The sequence below is a fragment of the Apis mellifera genome, linkage group LG1 (assembly GCF_003254395.2).
Source record: "Apis mellifera strain DH4 linkage group LG1, Amel_HAv3.1, whole genome shotgun sequence".
Classification (NCBI taxonomy): Eukaryota; Metazoa; Arthropoda; class Insecta; order Hymenoptera; family Apidae; genus Apis; species Apis mellifera.
Genome location: NC_037638.1, coordinates 15,597,120 through 15,616,894, shown reverse-complemented (window position 1 = coordinate 15,616,894; position 19,775 = coordinate 15,597,120). Strand labels below are relative to the sequence as shown.

Below are 19,775 nucleotides of genomic sequence, written 5' to 3'. Positions count from 1 at the left end.
TATTAATCAAATTTTCTATGTTAATATTAACTAAAGAATAATTAATTTCTTTATTCCAATGTCTTTGCTTTAGAAATAATTTTTGCGTTTAATTTTTCATTATTTTTTACAATTCTTATATTTAATATTCAAAAAAAATTATAAAAAATCAAAAATTAAACAATTGCGTTTTTATTTAATTTATTTCTTTAATAATCGGGGTAAATAATACCCTTCATAAGCCTTCAGTGTAGTTTGTGATATTAGATGGCAACGCTGTTCAGAATAGTTGAAAGTGCATCGACCAATCAAAGGAAAGAACGTATTCTAGGCGCGCAAGGCTGAGTACGCGAAACTCATTTGCTACGCGTTCATCTAGCACGTGCGACCACTGTTCTTCGCGCAGTGACCGTTGTGCGCGCGGCGTCTTTAGCTTCTCTACTCTCGTTCGGCACGCACACTCCAACGGTGTCCTTCTATACATCCACTAACGAGAATCCTTTAATATCAAGTCGATCGTCATGGCGGAAGAGTATCTTTATGGTAAATATCAGAAGCCGTGTTATTGTGAACGTTGTGGCTCCTTTATTTTGTTGCGCACGCGATTACTTTCGTCGTCATTGGCCATTCGACGCGAGCGGTACTATGGTTGAGACGCCGGCTGGTTTTCGGCCATTGTGACGAACTCCCATTGTCCCCTAAAGAGCTAATGAACTTGCGTTTTTTATCAAACTATGATATAACGGCAAGCATTTATGATATTCCGTGTGCGTACTTTTGTGATTTGTGTGTCCAGGAATCACTCTCGAAGGACTTAATTCTAGCGAGGTATGGGATCCAGAGCACAAGAACGACGACGCAGACGGCACAAACCAACATTTTGGTGCCGATCAGAAGCTGATCATAAAAATGGTAAGTAAAAAATATCGATGGGAGCACATTGAATAGTTAAATTATACTTTATCGCTCTTTGATACGTTACGTACGTTTCGTTTGCTTTTTGCCATGTTCTATGAAGAATAAAGAATTTTCATGAACGCGCGATTTCATAGTAAATGGTTTCTATTTGTTCTACGATGTATATCGTTGATTTATTTGGATATAAATTTCTGACTCAGTACGAACAGCTTAGCGCAACTTCTTATATCTATCTATTAACCGTATAAAAATATATGACCAATATTTGGCGTCACTAGTAATCCCGATTTTTCGAGCGCTTTCATCACCTTTCGTTACATTTGCGCGCGAATTTTTAATCATGATGTGAAATTAATATCTTTATAAAAAATTAATTTTTATTATAAATTTCATTCTTTATTTTTTTATGATAAAATAACCTCTTTTTATTTTCGAATTTTCGAGAAACAAAAGCATGAAAATTTGTGATGTTGATATTTGTTTAGTGAATGCACTGTTTAAGTGTATTTTAATATAAAACTATTCATTAATTTTAGATTAGAACAATTTAATGTTTATAAATCTATAATGAAGAATGTTTGCCAAGTTCATTCTTTTTAAAGATATTCTTAATTGTTTATTTTTTTTACTTTTAATTGATTGAAATATAAAAATTTTCTTTCATATAAATAATGGATATTTCATAAAAAAATATATTATATAATTATTATAAATATATTGTTTTTATTATATAAATTTTTATATATAATTTTTATTTTTTATATATACATATTTATTTTTTATTTTTGATCAATATATCAGTTTCAAGTAAAATTAAATTTTAACTAGCTTTGTATGTTTTTTAAAAGGCTCTTTTAGGTCCAGAGGCTAAACCTGGTGAACTGAATGTACTACAAGTTGAAGCAATGGGACTAAAAGGACCCATCAAAACACCAATTGCTTTATTGGAGATGGGGAAAACAGCACAGATTATTTTAGATCTCAGTTTTCCTGATCCTCCAGTCACATTTACTTTGGTTAAAGGAAGTGGTCCTGTTCACATAGTAGGACATAATCTACTTGGTAATAATCTCTAATATTTATTATTATCTTAAAGTTATAATAATTATGATAATAAAAATTTAATTTATGATATGTAATTATTTACCAATAGAATGTATATTAAAATATTACGCTAATATTTTTCTTGAATACTTAATCATATTAGAATTAAACATTATGTATAAGAGAAAGAGAGAAACAAAGAGAAGGCGATAATTACAACTGGACGCCTTTTAACAGTTGTGATAAGTATAGATGGATTTTTAAATGGAATTATAAAGTTTATTAATTATATTAAAAATAAAATTATTAAATTATATTTTAAAAAATAATTTTAAAAATTAAATGTTAGAAAATGTAATTGTTTAATAATTGTTTAATCATGGAAATTATTTTCTTAGGAAAAGTGAATGAACGAAATAAAGAAAGTTAAACTAAATAATATTATATTATTTCGCATTTTTCAGGTACACATATGGAGGAGTTTGATGATATGGATGATGAAATGGAGGAAGAGAACATCGATGATGATGATGATGATAAGGTACAAACAATGTTTCCTCTAGATTAGTTGTATATATATATATACATGTACATATTAAAAGTTAGTTAAAAAATTGCAAGTAAAGGGAAGATTGTATTCATAACTGACATTCTAATTAGGCTTGTATAAGAATTTTTTGAGAATTGATATAAGGAAAATGCAGAATATTTTCGACTGAAGCAATTACATACATATAAATCAATTTGATGATCATATCTTTTGTTATGCTTTTATTATGTATATTAACAAAAGTGTCAGTATTTCATTTTCTATATACTAGGAATACAAATTTCAGGCACCACAAAAGAAAAGAAAGCATTCTGCAGAGGGTAAAAAAAATGGCACGAAGCGTGCCAAACTGGATGAAGCTGTAGACAAATAGAGTCCTAATATTAAAATGCTGCTATTCAATCATCATCCAAAAAACAAGTTTTACCAAGAATATTTTAAAATCACGTTATATGAATATTAAAATTTCTGGGGGGCGGGAGGGCTCTGAAGATTGAGGAATAAATGAAAGTCGTGGATATAACTTTCTGCGTTTGTGTTTTCATTCCATGTGTCTTTTATTTTCTTGCATAATAAATCATCCTATTTTAAAACAGTTGCTTTTATTCCTTACATATCATGCTTCCTCTTTTTTCCACATTTATTTTCGAATTATGTTTTGGTATTATAGGAAATAGAAATACATTAGAATGTCAGTAAAGGATATGATCTTTTATAAAGTAAAATTTTGCCTCATTTTATCATAATGATATCTGAAAGTTTATAAACTATTTCCGTAGCTATATTCTATTTATTATTTTAACATGTTAGGAGCCAGAAGATGAGGAAGATGATGAAGATGAACCCAAGAAGAAGAATGCCAAATTAACAACTGCAGCCAAATACAAAAATCAAGCTAATAAGAACAAGAAAAAATAAGCATCAGCCTTATTACTATTGAAATACAACAAACTTTTAAGTTAGGCTAATAAGCGTAAGTCCATCATTATCATCCGCATTTGTGCGAATCTAGTATCGTTTCACCAGATTATCAAACAAAAGACGTTGCCTTCCACGTTTCTACAACACAACTGGACCAATAAAATATTATAAGATATCACACTATGTACTTTATGAAAAATAACGTTACAATTTTTTATTTCATAAACATGTTTGTGAACTCATATAACATTTATTGCGAATAGAAAGTGGAATTTTTTTTAAATAACATTAAATATTTTTTGAACATCTAATCAAATATTTTTTTTTTTTTTAATTGCCTTAGAAGAGTGACCCTTAAAACGTATTAAGAAAACTACGAGATATTAAGGATACGAATCAAAAATTATTTTTTTGACAAAATTTTATGAAAATGAAAGTTCAGAGGGCATTCTTCTGAGAGCCAACCGCATATATTATTAGTTTATTTTATCTCGTTACGATGCTGTTAAAAGAAGAAAAAACAAAAAAAATGAAAAAATAAAAACAAAAAAAATGATTAAAACTATCAAAAAATTCATAAGATAAAATACAAGAACACATACGTTTTTTAAAATGAAGTGTGAAAAGAAACAGACATTTGGCCCAGTTGTTGTTAATAAAATTAGTGGAAAGCACGGGCGGACCTACAGTGAGGTATATTCGTATTATTTCCTTTTTTGTCTTCTCCGATGCCGTGTTCACACATCAACACTTCCAGTGATGCGAATATACACTATTCTAATGTAGTCATGTAATCGCGATTCACAAAAAAATGAATTACTATGCTCTTTAAAGAAAAAAAAAAAAAAAAACAAATTTCGAAGATAACGTTCCAGTGTAATTTATTATTTTCGTGTGTACAAGATGGGGAAGGGTAATAGTCACAGAACCCTTATACTAGAATGTTATTAATAATTGTAAAGAGGGTAAAAAAAATGAGATCAGAATTAAAGAAAAAAAAAAGAAAAAAAAAAAGAAGAAACATATTTACGCGTCATCTTGACATTCATTCCATTTGATGAAAGATAACAGAAGAGGAGGTTACACAGGTGTACTACACAATGTGATGCTCTTACATCAGTGTTATATGCGATAATAGCATATATAAAGCGTGTATAAAACGCGCCCATGCGATTGATAAGTAGTCTGTACACCTATTTTGTACATATACGATACAATAAAAAATTTCACAACTTTTAATCAGTATTGCATGACGTAATTTTTATTTGAATGCCTTTTTTGATCATATAAGGAAAATTTATGTAACTTGTAGGTTAAAAATTTTTGACGTTTTTGACGTTTATCATTTGTTAATACAATCAAAGATATCTAATAATTTAATGAAAGTGATTTTTCGTCATTATGTGAGGGAAAGAAATTGTTTGTTTATACAATCCTCGAAGAAATAAATACAAACATGTTAATGATTTTCAATATTTGAGGTATATATTGGTTCGTATTGTTAGAAGAATCCTATGATTGTTTACAAACGAACAACCTACAATATTTGTAAATTATTTCAGTAATTAAGTTTTATTGGTGATAAACTTGAGGTAAGCGAAATAACGTTAACAAAGTTAACAATACAAAACATTTTGATGTGGTTCAAGGTCAAGAAAATTTTGCTGTTCATCGCTAGAACGTAATATTTGCTATTATGATATGCAGAATATTAGTTCTAAGAACAGCCTGAACAAGGGCCCAGATGTGAAGATTTTTTGCTCGAATGCACAATGTCAAGTCGTCAACGAAGAATTAACAAATTTATGTCAACAAGTAGGCGATTTTTAATCACTTTATATCGATTATAATTAATTTAATAATTTTAATATATAATTTAAAGGTGACAGACCTAAAAGAAACGGTTGCATCATTAGAAAATATTATACAAATAAAAGATATACAATTGCAAAAAATGCAACGAGAAAATGAACGATTGTCGACCGAATTGAAGAAACAACAAAGACATATCAAGAACCTCAAACGTAAGATTACAAAAAAATCATTTAAGTTCATCGCGATCTTTAAATGCATCGACTTAATTTTAGAGCAGTTGGATGATGAGAGGTTCCTCTATCAAAAAGAAAAGGATTCTTTTAACAATGAAATACAAAGACAGAAGACACGGTGTGCAAGTGGTGCTTCGAAATTACATCAACAACGAAAAGAATTTGAGATAGTACGAGAATGTTTGGAAGATGAGAATAAGTCGCTTAGAGAAGAATTAAATGAGAAAATCGAAACAACGTATAATTTGTGTATAAAGTTTTTGCGAATGAAATATGCTAAAGATTCGTTGAGGCAAAAATTTGATCAATTATTGAAGGAACACTTGCAAGTAATAACGGATATGATGGAGAAACTAGATGAAGCAAGAGAAGAACTTAATATAATTGTATCCGAAAAGTTTCAAGAGCCTCTGCCTTTAAGTAAAGCAAGATTTTTACAGGTAAACTTTTTAAAGTTGCAATTATTTTTGGTCATTGTTCGATTCTATAATTTTTTTATATTTTTCATTAAAAGAAATTGTTTATTGTGTGGACTCTCAGGTGGTACAAAGAAATGCACGATTAGTTCATGAAAATGCGACACTTAAGGTACAAATACAACATTTGACTTTAAATATTGAGAGATTAAAGAGTTGTGTGCAAAAACCGAAATCAATAAATGTAGATGCAAATATTATTGCGAAATTAGCAGAACAAAGTAAAAAAAGATGTAGTAAAGAATCTACAAAATGGATACCGATTCAGTAAGATTATTTGTTCTATAATAGAAGTCAATATATTGATTCATTTTTTTAAATAAATTTTTTGTCTTATTTTAATGTATATTCTGCATTCTTATTTCTTTAAAAAGTGACTATATATAATTAATTTTTTTGTAGTTTATTTGAAAATGAAATTGAAAAAACTTTATCATTTACTAAACCATCAGATCTTCAAAATTTCGTCAATTATTCTGAAGATGTAAAATTAGTATCTAAAATTCGATCGAATAAATTAAAAGGGTACTCCAATACTGCTATACGAGAAGTTCAAACTAAAGATACATGGAAATCGGGAACAGTACGCGCTCGCAGCGCTCCGGAAATTCGATTAACGGAAGGCCGAGCAAGCTCTTCCGATATTATTTTAGCAGAGTCTTCAATGGATGTACGACATATCTCAACAAATACTTGACAAATATTATTAAATTTAAGACGTTGTAAAAATGTAAATGTTACTATTATCTTTTTTTATATTATTTATTTATTGTTAAAAAGATATCGACTGTAGAATGTAGAATGTGATGTATCGACTGTGTAGAGTAAGTGGCGCTAAAGTAAATCATTTAAATTTTGTTCACTAGAGGGCGATTTCGGTATGAAACGGTTTTGATATTTTCAGTGTAACATCGAAATGTGTGTGTTAGTTATGTTCAGTGCACATAATTTTTTTATAAAAATAATTTAAACAATTTTTTGAAGATAAAAGTGTAGGAACAAACGACAACAATACGAAGCATTTGGATAAGGATAAAATATTTTAAAGAAATATTCTTCTTTTTCGTAAGTAATATGGCGTAGTATTATCAAATTAAAAGAAATTCTTGTTTAAAATGAAACATAAAGCTAATTGTATATCATAGTAATGATTTATGAGAAATTCAATAGCCGTCCAATGCAAATTAAAATTAATAATCATAAAATTAGCGAATCTCATAAATTCAGTTACGATATTCGAATACACAATAACCATAAGATATGCATATGCAACTGGAACTATCTGGAAATTAAAAATATTTACGATAAAAAACATCTAACGAGTTGTTTTGAAACGATATCTAATCTTAATCATTAAAGAAATACGATTTCTATTGATATAAAATATTACGAAAACGAGAGAAAATTGACGAGATAAATTGACCACAATAAAATACGATAGTTTTAATTATATTATGGATATATATATTATATTTAGATATTCATCTATAGCAACAAAAGTAAAATTATGACGAGAAATTGGCAAAATCTTTCTTATACTTGTAAATATCATTACAGAAAGTTCATGATTACGTTAGAACGACGAGAATTGTCGATATGTGTTAGTATGAGAATGTGAGTAAGAACGCAAGAGAGAGGATCAAGTATGTTCGTCTCGTTTTATCTTGCTCGTTCTCGTGCGGCGAGGAGCCGGTTCGAGGCGAAGCCGGGTTTTAACGATCGGTCATTAAGTCGCGAAGAAAATTGAGACGTCCACCTCTCGGTGAGCTCATACCCAATTGAGTAGCGGCCTTAATACCCCTTATGTATTATCCGGTAGGCGAAGCACCTTGTTAAACGGATCCGCCATTTCTTCTTCTCACTTCGTGTTTTTCCACGATGATCATGGTTCAATCGAAAACTCGTCACTACCGCTAACAATTCTCGCTCTCCTTTCTTTTTTTCTTTAACATTTTTTTTACAAAAATTTAGATTTTCATTTTGACGAATACATTTTTTATTTCTATATTTTTGATTTTATATATTTGAACTTTAAAACTATTTATCGTATGATATAAGACGCAATTTTGAATTAACATTGAAATTGATTTCGTTTGATTTTGAAATCAGAGTCATTCTTTTCTCTTTTTTAACTTTTGATCAAAAGCAAATAGGATAGTATATAGAATTTGAAATGAATACATTTTCTCTATATTATATTAGTAGTATATTAGTAGTATATTATATATATATATTAGAAACCACAGATAGGTTAACGAGAAATTCAGCTTTGGGCAGGTTTAATCGTCATGTGACACCTATTTTGCCGGTATGTCGGATCTTTGAGTAATGGCCTCTTGGAGAACGCGAACGTCGATCCTGATTACCGATTCCCGATCCCGTTCTGTTCCTGATTGGTGGTATTAGCGCGCGCGCCGGTTATCGTCCATCGGACGTCATGCACAGTGGAAACCCGGCATAAATGTGCCGCGAAAGACAGTCTGTTAGATCCACGAAGGATTTCGATACACGTCGATCAATCGTGCGCGATCGATAAGCCCTCTACTTCCACATTGTTTCAAACCTTTCCGGTTCGGTTGTCTCGCAAAAAGAGCGGTTTTAACTTCACGCGCGTGTTACAATTTTTTTTTTTTTTTCCTGTTTTTTATTTTATTTTTTTTTATTTTCCCGATAACGGGATACCGTATCTTTCGTGTCACAAAATAAATCAGTCGAATTGGAAAACTATTCGTAACGACCGTGTTTTCAGTTTCGAATTTCGTTCGGACTTTAATGACTCGATTTCTAGTTTTTTTTTTTTCTTCTTCTTCTCCATTCTTCTCTCGTATTCGATATTTAAATACTCGATAATTGGACGGGGATTCTAGTTGTATGAAAATTTAGGTCGCTTGTGCCGGCAACCAGAATCAGAAGCGTAAAAGCGTCTCGCAAACGAGGCGTATTAGCGAGGGGCATCCATTATCGGCGATCAGGCGCCGCGGAACAGGGTGAAACCGGTATAAATATGCCGTCAAAGGACAAGTAAGATGACAGCTGCCGTACATACGTAATATTTCATCGTTAACAAGCGGACAACGCGCGACTACTGGCCGGTTATGCCATCCATTGTCGAAGATTACATCGTTATTTCATTGTTTTACCGGCCGATTCAAATTCGCTTTTTGCTTCGTGCAGCATACATGAATCAATATGTTCCATAATAATCGAGTTATCGCGGGATGTAACGTTTTCCTTTCAATGGGATTAAGAGTTGTGTTTTCTGCCCATTCTAGAATATTCTAATGTATCCTTTTCTCTCACAATCCCTTTCCGGTTGTTAAATCGTATAAATAATAATTTTTATCAAGAGATAACGTTCTTTGATGAATTGAACATAGAGAGAAGAAACAGATATATAAAGGATAATACTTTTGGCGCGGTTTTTAAAAGAGAGCAACGATCAACGATTAAAAAATTGAATAAATATAGTCGAATAATATAATTGTTTATAAATATTTGCAATAATTTCTTGTAGCAAAGTTGTATACAAATGGATAAGCTCCTAACATATTCTATAAAAGAGTTTTAAGGATTTTATGAGATTGGATAATGAATATAAACATCAAATAAATATTAAGTTAAATCTACATTATTCAATATTAAATGACATATGAGTAATTATAAAATGTTTTTGGAATAGGAAAAGCAGATGAATTATAAAATTTTCTCCCTAAAGTCAATGTGAGTTTAATAATAAGAATTGATTACAATAAATTACATTTATAATTTCTACAAACAAATTTTAAGATTTAAAATTAGATATTTATTTAACGATCGTTCTCATAAAATAAAAATAAATCGCAATATGCTATAATCCTTATTTTATATTATTTTTCAATTCACATTATAGCAATTTCTCCAGCAATTTTCCAAACGGAATATAAGAACGGAAGTATATATACGTTTGTTTCACGATTGTTTCGGTTTTTTAGGATAGGAAGCCAAAGGTTCCAGCCAATTAATTCCACGATAAACTATCCTAACTTAAGTTAATTTACGCTTCGTTCGATTTAAATGCCTAATAAACTTTGAAAACCCGTTCCATCCGTTGTACCCGTTTGAACGAATTATCCTTAAAACCACTTTCCCACAAACCTATCTTCCAAGGATCTAACCGGCCGATAGCGATCGATCGAGGTGACGTCGGGGGTCGATTCCCAGTCAACGCGGAAAGTAGGATCCGATTTTCTGCGAAGGATCGCGAAATTAATTAGGGGATTCGCAGGGAGCTCGCTCGGTGCCGAAGGATATCGAGCGTCGAAGGGTGGCGGGGGGGAGGGGGAGGCAGACCAATCGTGCGCCTTCATTGCCCTCGACGCGTTTCAGGCCGTGAGCGTTAATTGGCCGGACCAATTAATTCCAACAAGTTCGCTCGATGCGATTAGTGCGCGTACGCGCTGGTGTTTGTGCGCCGTGTACACACGTGTACTCCCCGTTCCTCGAGCACACACGTGCGTATATACACACACACACACACGTTGTTTTCGTTCCTTCTTTCCTTTCGTTCCCTCTTAATTCTTCGTTTTTCTCCATTCTTCTCCTCTCCGTTCAACGCGGTAACAAGCGAACACCGATCTGCCCCCGGAAAACGAAGAACCTGTTCCACGCGCGGCGGAGGTTTCTCGCATTCTCGGCTGCTCCGCGACACCAGATACCGTCGTTGTTCTCCCCATGCCTTTGGGATCGGACGCAATAACGAAAACACAAATTACGGGAGCGCCGATCGTCTCGCCGCGATAATCTTACTTACCGATGGTCGATTATTAAACTTGTCACGAACGAGATCCGGATTGACGGATTCTCAAGATCAACGATCATTTACTTTACTTTATTGAAATCTTGACTTAAAGATTGGCCTTTCGATGCTATCGAAATTGATGAAATTCCATGTGTATTCCTTTTTCTTTTTTTTTTTTTTGGATTATATAGTTTTGTGTATAATGAGGAGCGTGTCGTTTAAATCGGTAATATTTAAATATTATCTTCGATTGTATCATCTTTCTTGAGAAACGCAAGATGGCGTGTAATGAACGGGTTGTTGGCTCAAGAAACGAGGGAAGGAGTAGGGAATTTTCGCGAAAATCGAGGTTTAGAGCGGAGAGGAGGGGAATTTATGCGTGTCGAGTTTCGCGAGTATCGTCAGTTATCGGCGGTGATCTCGATGCTCGCTGATAAAATATCTTGGCCGTGCTCGTTTCGACTAACTTCTCGCCTCTGACAGTCTCTCGTTCCGTCCGAGACTTGATTGGTGCATTAAATACGGGAACGTATGCGCAGCTTTTTGGTCGAGATCGGATGAAAGGGAGGATAAACTCGGGGGATATATTGTGCCTTCATATTTTCCAAACGTGTCGTAATTAGAGATAACGTAACGCAATTTGCAGTACAAATTGGATTTTTCGTTATTAAGATCGTTATTTCTTCGCTAAGAAATTATTTCAATTTCTTATTGCAATTTCATTTTCTTTTCAAATATGAATTGATTTGAATAATCAAGAAATCAAGATTTTAATTGCGAGATTGGCTATGATTTATGTACATATCTTCCGTTTCATCGATTGTTTCGATATGTACGATTGACGTAATTGTTGCATTATTATGTTTATCAACGCGTTTTTATTCATTTTTACCATAATTTTTATGCTCAATACTTTGCATTTAAAATGTTAATTATATTAACATTATACGTTGATTTAATCTTAATAAGTTGTATTTATGTTTATGTATGTTAATAAGTTTCGTTAAGAAAACACACAGAGAAAGGAAATTTTTTTTTTTTTTAGAAGTTTATTAACATATCGTTCTATCTTCTGTTAAATATACATAGAAACAAGACTTAGTATCTGAAAGTAACAATTAATAACGTTTCGATGATATCTTTTATTTTCCAATTATATTTTAAACACGATAATTAATCCGAGGAGAAAGAAAGAAATTGAACAAATTAATTTTATTTATTCCAAATATATTTGTGGTAGAAAATCATTTATGGTTTAAAAAAAAAATCATATAGTGAAATCTTTCATTTCATGTTATTTATATTAAACATACTATTATACAATTTTAAATAATGAATGATTAGAATTAAATCCATAATTCCATAAAGAAGATTTCTCACTTTTATAGATTTCCAGTAACAATCCACTAAATTCTAATCTAATTTTTCAAAGATAATATACAAAACTTTTCAGATTCCTTTTTCCCAAAATTTTTACTTACAGAAAACTGTTAAGCCTTATTTTAAAATTTAGTATGATTATATGATTAGAATTAAATCCATAATTCCATAAAGAAGGTTTCTCACATTATATATTTTCAGTAACAATCCACTAAATTCTAATCTAATTTTTCAAAGATAATACACAAAACTTTTCAGATTCCTTTTTCCCCAAAATTTTTACTTTTACAGAAAACTGTTAAGCCTTATTTTAAAATTTAGTATGATTATATGATTAGAATTAAATCCATAATTCCATAAAGAAGGTTTCTCACTTTTATATATTTCCAGTAACAATCCACTAAATTCTAATCTAATTTTTAGAATTAATGGTAGAAAACCATTTATAGTTTTAAAAAAAAAATCAGATAGTGAAATCTTTCATTTCATGTTATTTATATTAAATATACAATATATTATACAATTTTTATTTTAAATAATGAATGATTAGAATTAAATCCATATATCCAATAATAATTCCATAAAGAAGGTTTCTCACGTTATATTATTTCCAACAATCCACTAAATTCTAATCTAATTTTTAATCTCAATTTAGAACATTCAAATTCCCTTTTTCCCAAAATTTTTACTTACAGAAAACTGTTAAGCCTTATTTTAAAATTTAATATGATTAGAATTAAATCTATAATTCCATAAAGAAGGTTTCTCACTTTTATATATTTCCAGTAACAATACATTAAATTCTAATCTAATTTTTAATCTCAATTTAGAACATTCAACGATAATTCCTTTTTCCCTAAAATTTTTACTTACAGCAAACTGTTAAGCCTTATTTTAAAATTTACTATTATCGTTTATTCGATTTTCAACGATGCTTCATTCAAATAACATACAATTTTTCCCGAAAGAAAGAAACCAATTAGCCAAATTGAAATTAGCACTAGAGTAAAAAATTAGAAAGGAAAGGAAAGAAAAAAGAGAAAAAAGGTATCGTAATTGAAAGGCGGGAATGGCGCGGAAAAGGGTTTTTGGCCGAAAAACAACGGGAACGGCTCGTATCGTGAATTTCTCCGAGCGGTCCAAGTGCCGCCGTTCAAAATTAGACTCGGGGCGCGTGTATACCTTTAACAGTCCGGAAAGTCCACCTATGAAGTCTAAAAGGTCCAAGCGGGGCCAACGGTGGAGAGAAGGTAAGCCGGAGGTTGATTTATCGGCCAATTAGTCCACCGTACCGGGTGCGCTTCTCTGCTGCGTCTCACCTTCCAGATGATATCCCGGCAAAGACCCCGGCGCACCGGGTTAAAACGTCGCCCGTCCACCGCGGGTGGGACGAGGACGGAGCGCCGCTCCGTAGGAGAGGGGGGGGGAGGGTGTGTGTGTGCAGTGCCGTAACTAGAGAGATCCTTCAAAATGGAATCCTTTTCAGGGGGGAAAGAGAAGGGACACGAGCGACGTCCCTTCGATCCTCCTCCTAAGAAGAAATTCAATTACGCTTCTCAAAGATTTATGCGACGGGTTTTGTCCTCCCGTGATGAGATGTTCATTGTGTTTCGTACCGTTTCTCTCCTTTTTACCTTCTCTTCCTTTTCTTTTTTTCTCCTCTTTTTTTTCTTCCCTTTTTTGGATATAATCAGATGGAACGATGGCTAGGATAATAATCTGGATCAGGGTTCGAGGAGGGCCTCGTTTCTCGGCCCGTCTTTGGAAAAATAGTCAGGAATAGTTTGATCCTGTTCTATTTCGGTTAATAAGACGTTCGATGAATTTTTCGCTTTGATATGAGATAATTTGAAGATATATTTTAATTGTGAACTTAACAATTTTTAGCATTTTTTTCAATGAAATCTTCATTTCACCAATCTTTTTTGATTAACAATTTTTTCTTAAGCTTCTTTACAAAATCGATCGATTAAATTCCAAGGAGAGACGGGATAATTGGAACAATTCATTCGATTCTGAAGAAAGTTTTATCTCGCAGAGATAACCGCGATAATTTTCATTCTTATTATTTTCCTTGACTTAAAAGACTTAAAAAAAAAAAAACCATCCGATCGAAACACGTATTCCACGACATTGAGGAATCGTTTGTTTGCACGCTTCCAATAAAACAAGCCTAATCGCCGCGACACGTGTACTCGCGCGGGGAGGGAGGGATGGTGTAAACGCATAACTTGTTAAACCGCGAAGCGAAAGAACTGTGTAATCGTGGATCCATCCGGAGCGAAACAGATGGTACACGAGACTTTGTGGGAACGGCGATATTTGTTTGACACGAGAGATACGAGATCTCTTCTACGTTCATCTTTTTTTTTTTCTCTCTTTTCTTTTTTCCCCCTTCTCCCTTCCCCGGTTTCACTCTCCCGCGGTTACAACGACTCCATTAGGCTCTCCCTCTAGATCTATCCCAATCTGCGGTCTGCGGTTAATGGTACAAGCATCCGTTGCACCGCGAGCCTCCTCTCTGTCCTATCTGTTCGTGGCGTTTGTCACCGCGGGGCCGTTTAAACGTTTCAGCATAGTCGTCTCCGGGGGCGAAAATAGACGGCCGGCTGCTGCTCGCCCTCGCCTCTCCTTCTCTCTCCTTCTCTAAGGAGAAGTGGAAGGGGAGGGAGAGGGAGAGAGAGAGAGCGTTCTCAGAAAAATGCCCGACGCTCGAAAGAAACAAGATTAAAAGGCGCGTTCACGGTGTTCTCCTTCGACTACTGCGTTCCTCCGCGTCGCGGATCCGCGGCGCGAAACATCGAGTTCTGTCGATGATTCGATCTAAAAGATATTTTTTTCGATTCCGTTGGTGGATGAAAGTTAGAATGAATCTTGTGGATCTCAATGTTTAATTATTCTGATTGCGTTTTGAAAATATTTTTGATTCTCGTTGTATTATATATAATAATGTTAGATCAATTCGGAGAAAAGGTGAAAATATTTGCAGTTTCTTAGTATTTTGTCTCCTAAGAGAATGTAATAAGAGGATCAGTCATTGATTTTAATGATATATTTTTAAAAATTTGTTAAAATCGAAGATTGTACGTATTAACTTTTTATTATACACAAAACACGAATGTCTTTTATACTCATATCTACTTGATAATAATAATTACAAATAATTAGAGATTGCTTTCAAAAAATAAAATCAATTTCCAATTAATAATTACGTACATGCATAATTTGTTTAAAAATTTCCTGTCAAGAAAATTGAACAAATGAAAGAAAGATCAAATCACACCAATTAGAGAAAGAACAAATAATTTCTCTTTTTATAAAATTTATCCACGTTGCATAACATTTGTTCCTTTTTCATTTTTATCCTCATCTCGAGAAAAAGAACAGGAAATTACGTACACGATAATTTGTTTAAAAATATTCTGTCAAAAAAATTGAACAAATGAAAAACTTTCAAGAAAGATCAAATTACAATTAGAGAAAGAACAAATAATTTCTCTTTTTATAAAATTTATCTACATTGCATAACGTTCGTTCCTTTTTTATTTTTATCCTCATCTCGAAAAAAAGAACAGGAAATTACATACACGATAATTTGTTTAAAAATTTCCTGTCAAAAGAATTGAACAAATGAAAGAAAGATCAAATCACAATTACCAATTAGAGAAAGAACATAAATAATTTCTCCTTTTATAAAATTTATTAACGTAACACGTCGAAGAAACGTTCGTTCCTTTTTCATTTTTATCCTCATCTCGAGAAAAAGAATAGGAAATTAATAATCCAACGAGGCTCTACAATTCTTCTTTCGATCCCCCCCTTAACAAGAAAAGATTTCAATGGCGCGTTTCCTTCCGCTCGACGGTATGAAAATGCAAATTGTGAGAAATGAAATTGAAGGAGGGGAGGGGGGAGGGAAACCTCGAAGCTTGGCCAACGATATCGTCGCGTTTTTATTAATGCTTGATTTCGCCCCTTTTTATATCGCGAAAAATGAAAAACGGGGAAATGGGACGCGCACACAGATTTACAGACGCACGAAGAAATATATATATATTCGTAGAAGGCAATTATGCCGAACGGATTTGCGGCCGCGGATCATCCTTACGGGTTCGTGCCGTTCCTGATAACAGTATTTCATCTTAAGAGCCCGCCGCCGTATCACGAAACATCTTGCATATCCCTCTTTATGTACGAAAAGTGGTTTAAAGCGGCTCGTGAATCAAGCTCGAGGAGAAAATACGAGTAGCCATCTCGAAAGCGAGTTTTCCCTTCCTCGCCATCTCTTCATCCTTAACGCGATATTGTGTTAACTCGCGACTTGATAAATTGTCTCTCTTTTTTTTTCCCTCCTCTTTCCTTTCTTTCTTACGCTCTTTATCGTTCGTTCGAGCGATAATGATGTTAAATTTGTTTTACTTCAATCAGAAAATTAGAGGATCATTGGATTTCTAATTAGAAGATGCTTAAGAAGTATATTCATTCGTACAAATTTTGGAATTGTTTAAGAAAGAAATCGTGGAATACTTTCGTAATAAAAATTAATCCCCTTACTCTTCACGATTAAATTTATTCTTATACCAATACACAAATCTTCTCGAAACTTCTCGAACAATAAAGATTTACACAAAGCTTACTCTCAAATTCGAAATGCGATTAAAAAAAAAAACGTAGCTCGATTCCACGTTTATTTACGTTCGTTTGAGCGATAATAATGTTAAATTTTACTTCGATCAAAGAAATCATTGGATTTCTAATTAGAAGAGGCTTAAGAAGTATATTCATTCGTACAAATTTTGGAATTGTTTAAGAAAGAAAGCTGGAATACTTTCGTAATAAAAATTAATCCCCTTACTCTTCACGATTAAATTTATTCTTATACCAATACACGAATCTTCTCGAAATTTCTGGAACAATAAAGATTTACACAAGGCTTACTTTCAAATCCGAGATGCGATTAAAAAAAAAAACGTAGCTCGATTCCACGTTTATTTACGTTCGTTCGAGCGATAATAACGTTAAATTTTACTTCGATCAGAGAAATCATTGGATTTCTGATTAGAAGAGGCTTAAGAAGTATATTCATTCGTACAAATTTTGGAATTGTTTAAGAAAGAAAGCTGGAATACTTTCGTAATAAAAATTAATCCCCTTACTCTTCACGATTAAATTTATTCTTATACCAATACACGAATCTTCTCGAAATTTCTGGAACAATAAAGATTTACACAAGGCTTACTTTCAAATCCGAGATGCGATTAAAAAAAAAACGTAGCTCGATTCCACGTTTATTTACGTTCGTTCGAGCGATAATAACGTTAAATTTTACTTCGATCAGAGAAATCATTGGATTTCTGATTAGAAGAGGCTTAAGAAGTATATTCATTCGTACAAATTTTGGAATTGTTTAAGAAAGAAATCTGGAATACTTTCGTAATAAAAATTAATCCCCTTACTCTTCACGATTAAATTTATTCTTATACCAATATACACAAGAATCTGAATCTTCTCGAAACTTCTCGAACAATGAAGATTTACACAAGGCTTACTCTCAAATCCGAAATGCGATTAAAAACGTAGCTCGATTTATTTATTATCGAGTTTGAGGGTTGGGCCATTAGAGGCCATTAGAAACAGTTTGCAAAGGTGAATGCAGAAATGACGTTGGCGTGCCCGTTACCCGTTGGGTAAGGGGGAACGATCTCTTTCCGCGAATTTCTCGCGTGTCCCCCATTCTCGATCCGCGGCGCGATGACACGCGCGTTAGCTAATGCCCGCGGTAACACGACACGAGTTTCTTTCTTCTCCTCTGCCCGATTTTGCATTTCTCTTTTTCCCTCCCCCCCTCCCCTCCCCGTAACGTGTCCCCGGTAACGGTGGCCCCGGGTGCCCCGAGAGCACCGTTCCCTTCCTCCTCCTCCTCCTCCTCCTCCTCCCGCTACGTACGTGATGACTCGCCTCTGCCACCATTAGATCTGCCGACTCGAATTTCAGTTGTACCGCTGGGAAACAAACGCCCCGCTCGGCGAGGTACCGTTGCTCGTTCGATTTCTGTCACCTCTCGCTCCCTCTCTATTCCCTCCATTTCTTTTTTTTCCTTTCCTTTCCTTCCTCGATAGTTGGGGTAATTCCGGGAGAGATCGAACCACTTTCCTTTAGAGTTTATGATTTTTTTTTTTCCAAGGTGAATAATTAGTAATTTTTGGAAAACGGAGAAAGATTGCAAACAACGTTTGTAAAATTGTTATAATATGTTTTTTTAACTTCCCCCTTTAGGATTATTTTAAGGCAAGATTAAGATTTAAGAGTTTCGAGATGCGAGGAAATATTTTTGATATATCGGTATTTCCACAAAATGAAATTGTGGAAATGTCTTCCCGGATCTTTACGGATTAAGATTAAGATTAAACAGTTTCGAGATGTGGCGAAATATTTTTGGTAATAATATATCGGTCGTTTATTATGAAATTGTAAGAAATATCGAGAGCGAGATACCTGTGTTACGCGTTATGTAAGCGTCGTAAGTAAAAAGTCGCTCGAGACACGATACACATTATTTTATGAACCAGTTTTTGAATCGATCGTTTCATAAAACGGCATTAAAATTGTAACGTAATTCGTATGCAAAGAAAAAGAAAAAAGAAGAGAAGAAGAAAAAAAAATGCCTGCTCGTTAAAAATTGGCCGCGTTAAATGTGATTGACCACACATTTCAAAGGATCGTTTGTAAACTTTCGATCGTTATGGGCCCGCATAACCGCTTACCTACCCGACACCCGTTCGAAACCCACGTAGCCGTGGATAAGACCGTTTGCGAGAGGTTTACGATTTTACTTTATTGGCCTGACGATGCATTGTCAAAATGTGCGCGATGTTATGATCGCGGTGTATAGAGCGCGGTGTGTAGTTTAATATCCTGTCTGCATTTAATCGCGCCGGTATTAGAGCTACGGGCTACGGGTGGTCCCATTAACTGTCCGCCGCCGTTGAAGCGGCTTTACTTTACCTCCCTCGAATATATCCGGCCTGTATTTACGTTATTAGCTCACCGTAACATCATCAAGATTTTTCTCTCCGCCGCGAAATTGCCGATTAACGCTTCAAAACTTTAAACCCCCTTCCTCGCGGGCCAACGAAATTAAACGGAACAATGAACCCTGACAATCTCGTTCATCCTTGCGCACAATTTTCCTGTTCGATGTTCGTCTATAAAGCTTTGTATTTCTTTTTTTTTTTTTTTCAAATCGATCAAATTGTATTTACGAATATTTTCTTTTAAATAAAATATTAAAGTATAGTGACTAAGAGGGAGGAGTAAAAGAGAGCGACCTTGACCGTTGAACGGATTCGAAGCGAGCTGTAGCACGGATCTGTTTCGAAAATAAAAGTTTCGGTTCCAATACTTTTTCTACGGTAGCTCGATACGTGACGTTAAGTAGTCATAGTCAATGGTGACGCGAAGTGAAAGTCGTCCGTTATGGAGGGGACGTTGGAACAATGTTTAATTTCATTGGATCAAAACGATCTGATTCCGCGTGCTCCCTCGTTAGAACGAATATTAATGTCGATCGATAACAAATTAACGAAATTAATTATACACGCTGTTTTGTTTCGATCCTACCCTTCTGTTTCTGTTTTCAATATCATGAATTGTTATAATTATATATGTGGAGAATCGATAAT

The 19,775-nt window shown here is 33.6% G+C and overlaps 2 protein-coding genes across 6 annotated transcripts in view; both read left to right on the top strand.

Moving 5' to 3' along the window:
• The first annotated feature begins 147 nt into the window (after positions 1 to 147).
• LOC102655896 (nucleoplasmin-like protein) lies at positions 148 to 4,651 on the top strand. 2 transcript variants are annotated; one of them, XM_006570814.3, is made up of 5 exons: positions 148 to 522; positions 776 to 891; positions 1,746 to 1,959; positions 2,406 to 2,482; positions 2,778 to 3,086. In XM_006570814.3, exons 1-5 carry the CDS (start codon positions 501 to 503, stop codon positions 2,862 to 2,864), a joined length of 516 nt encoding a protein of 171 aa, XP_006570877.1. In that variant the 5' UTR covers positions 148 to 500; the 3' UTR covers positions 2,865 to 3,086. The 2 variants fall into 2 exon arrangements, with proteins under 2 accessions (XP_006570877.1, XP_006570876.1); XM_006570813.3 differs by lacking the exon at positions 2,778 to 3,086 and adding an exon at positions 3,302 to 4,651 and having other exon boundaries at positions 149 to 522.
• A 118-nt stretch (positions 4,652 to 4,769) lies between these two features.
• The window catches only part of LOC724539 (probable serine/threonine-protein kinase irlB), a 77,186-nt gene continuing 62,180 nt past the window's right edge, over positions 4,770 to 19,775 (top strand). Inside the window, exons 1-6 of one of the 4 annotated variants that reach the window (XM_026444907.1) lie at positions 4,770 to 4,893; positions 4,975 to 5,004; positions 5,062 to 5,227; positions 5,295 to 5,900; positions 6,001 to 6,203; positions 6,339 to 7,915. In XM_026444907.1, the coding sequence (XP_026300692.1) occupies positions 5,114 to 5,227; positions 5,295 to 5,900; positions 6,001 to 6,203; positions 6,339 to 6,633 (1,218 nt within the window). In that variant the 5' untranslated portion in view covers positions 4,770 to 4,893; positions 4,975 to 5,004; positions 5,062 to 5,113 and the 3' untranslated portion in view covers positions 6,634 to 7,915. Of the gene's footprint in view, positions 4,894 to 4,974; positions 5,228 to 5,294; positions 5,901 to 6,000; positions 6,204 to 6,338; positions 7,916 to 19,775 lie in introns of those variants that run through there. The other 3 variants (XM_026444897.1, XM_026444912.1, XR_003306016.1) reach the window with 3 other exon arrangements.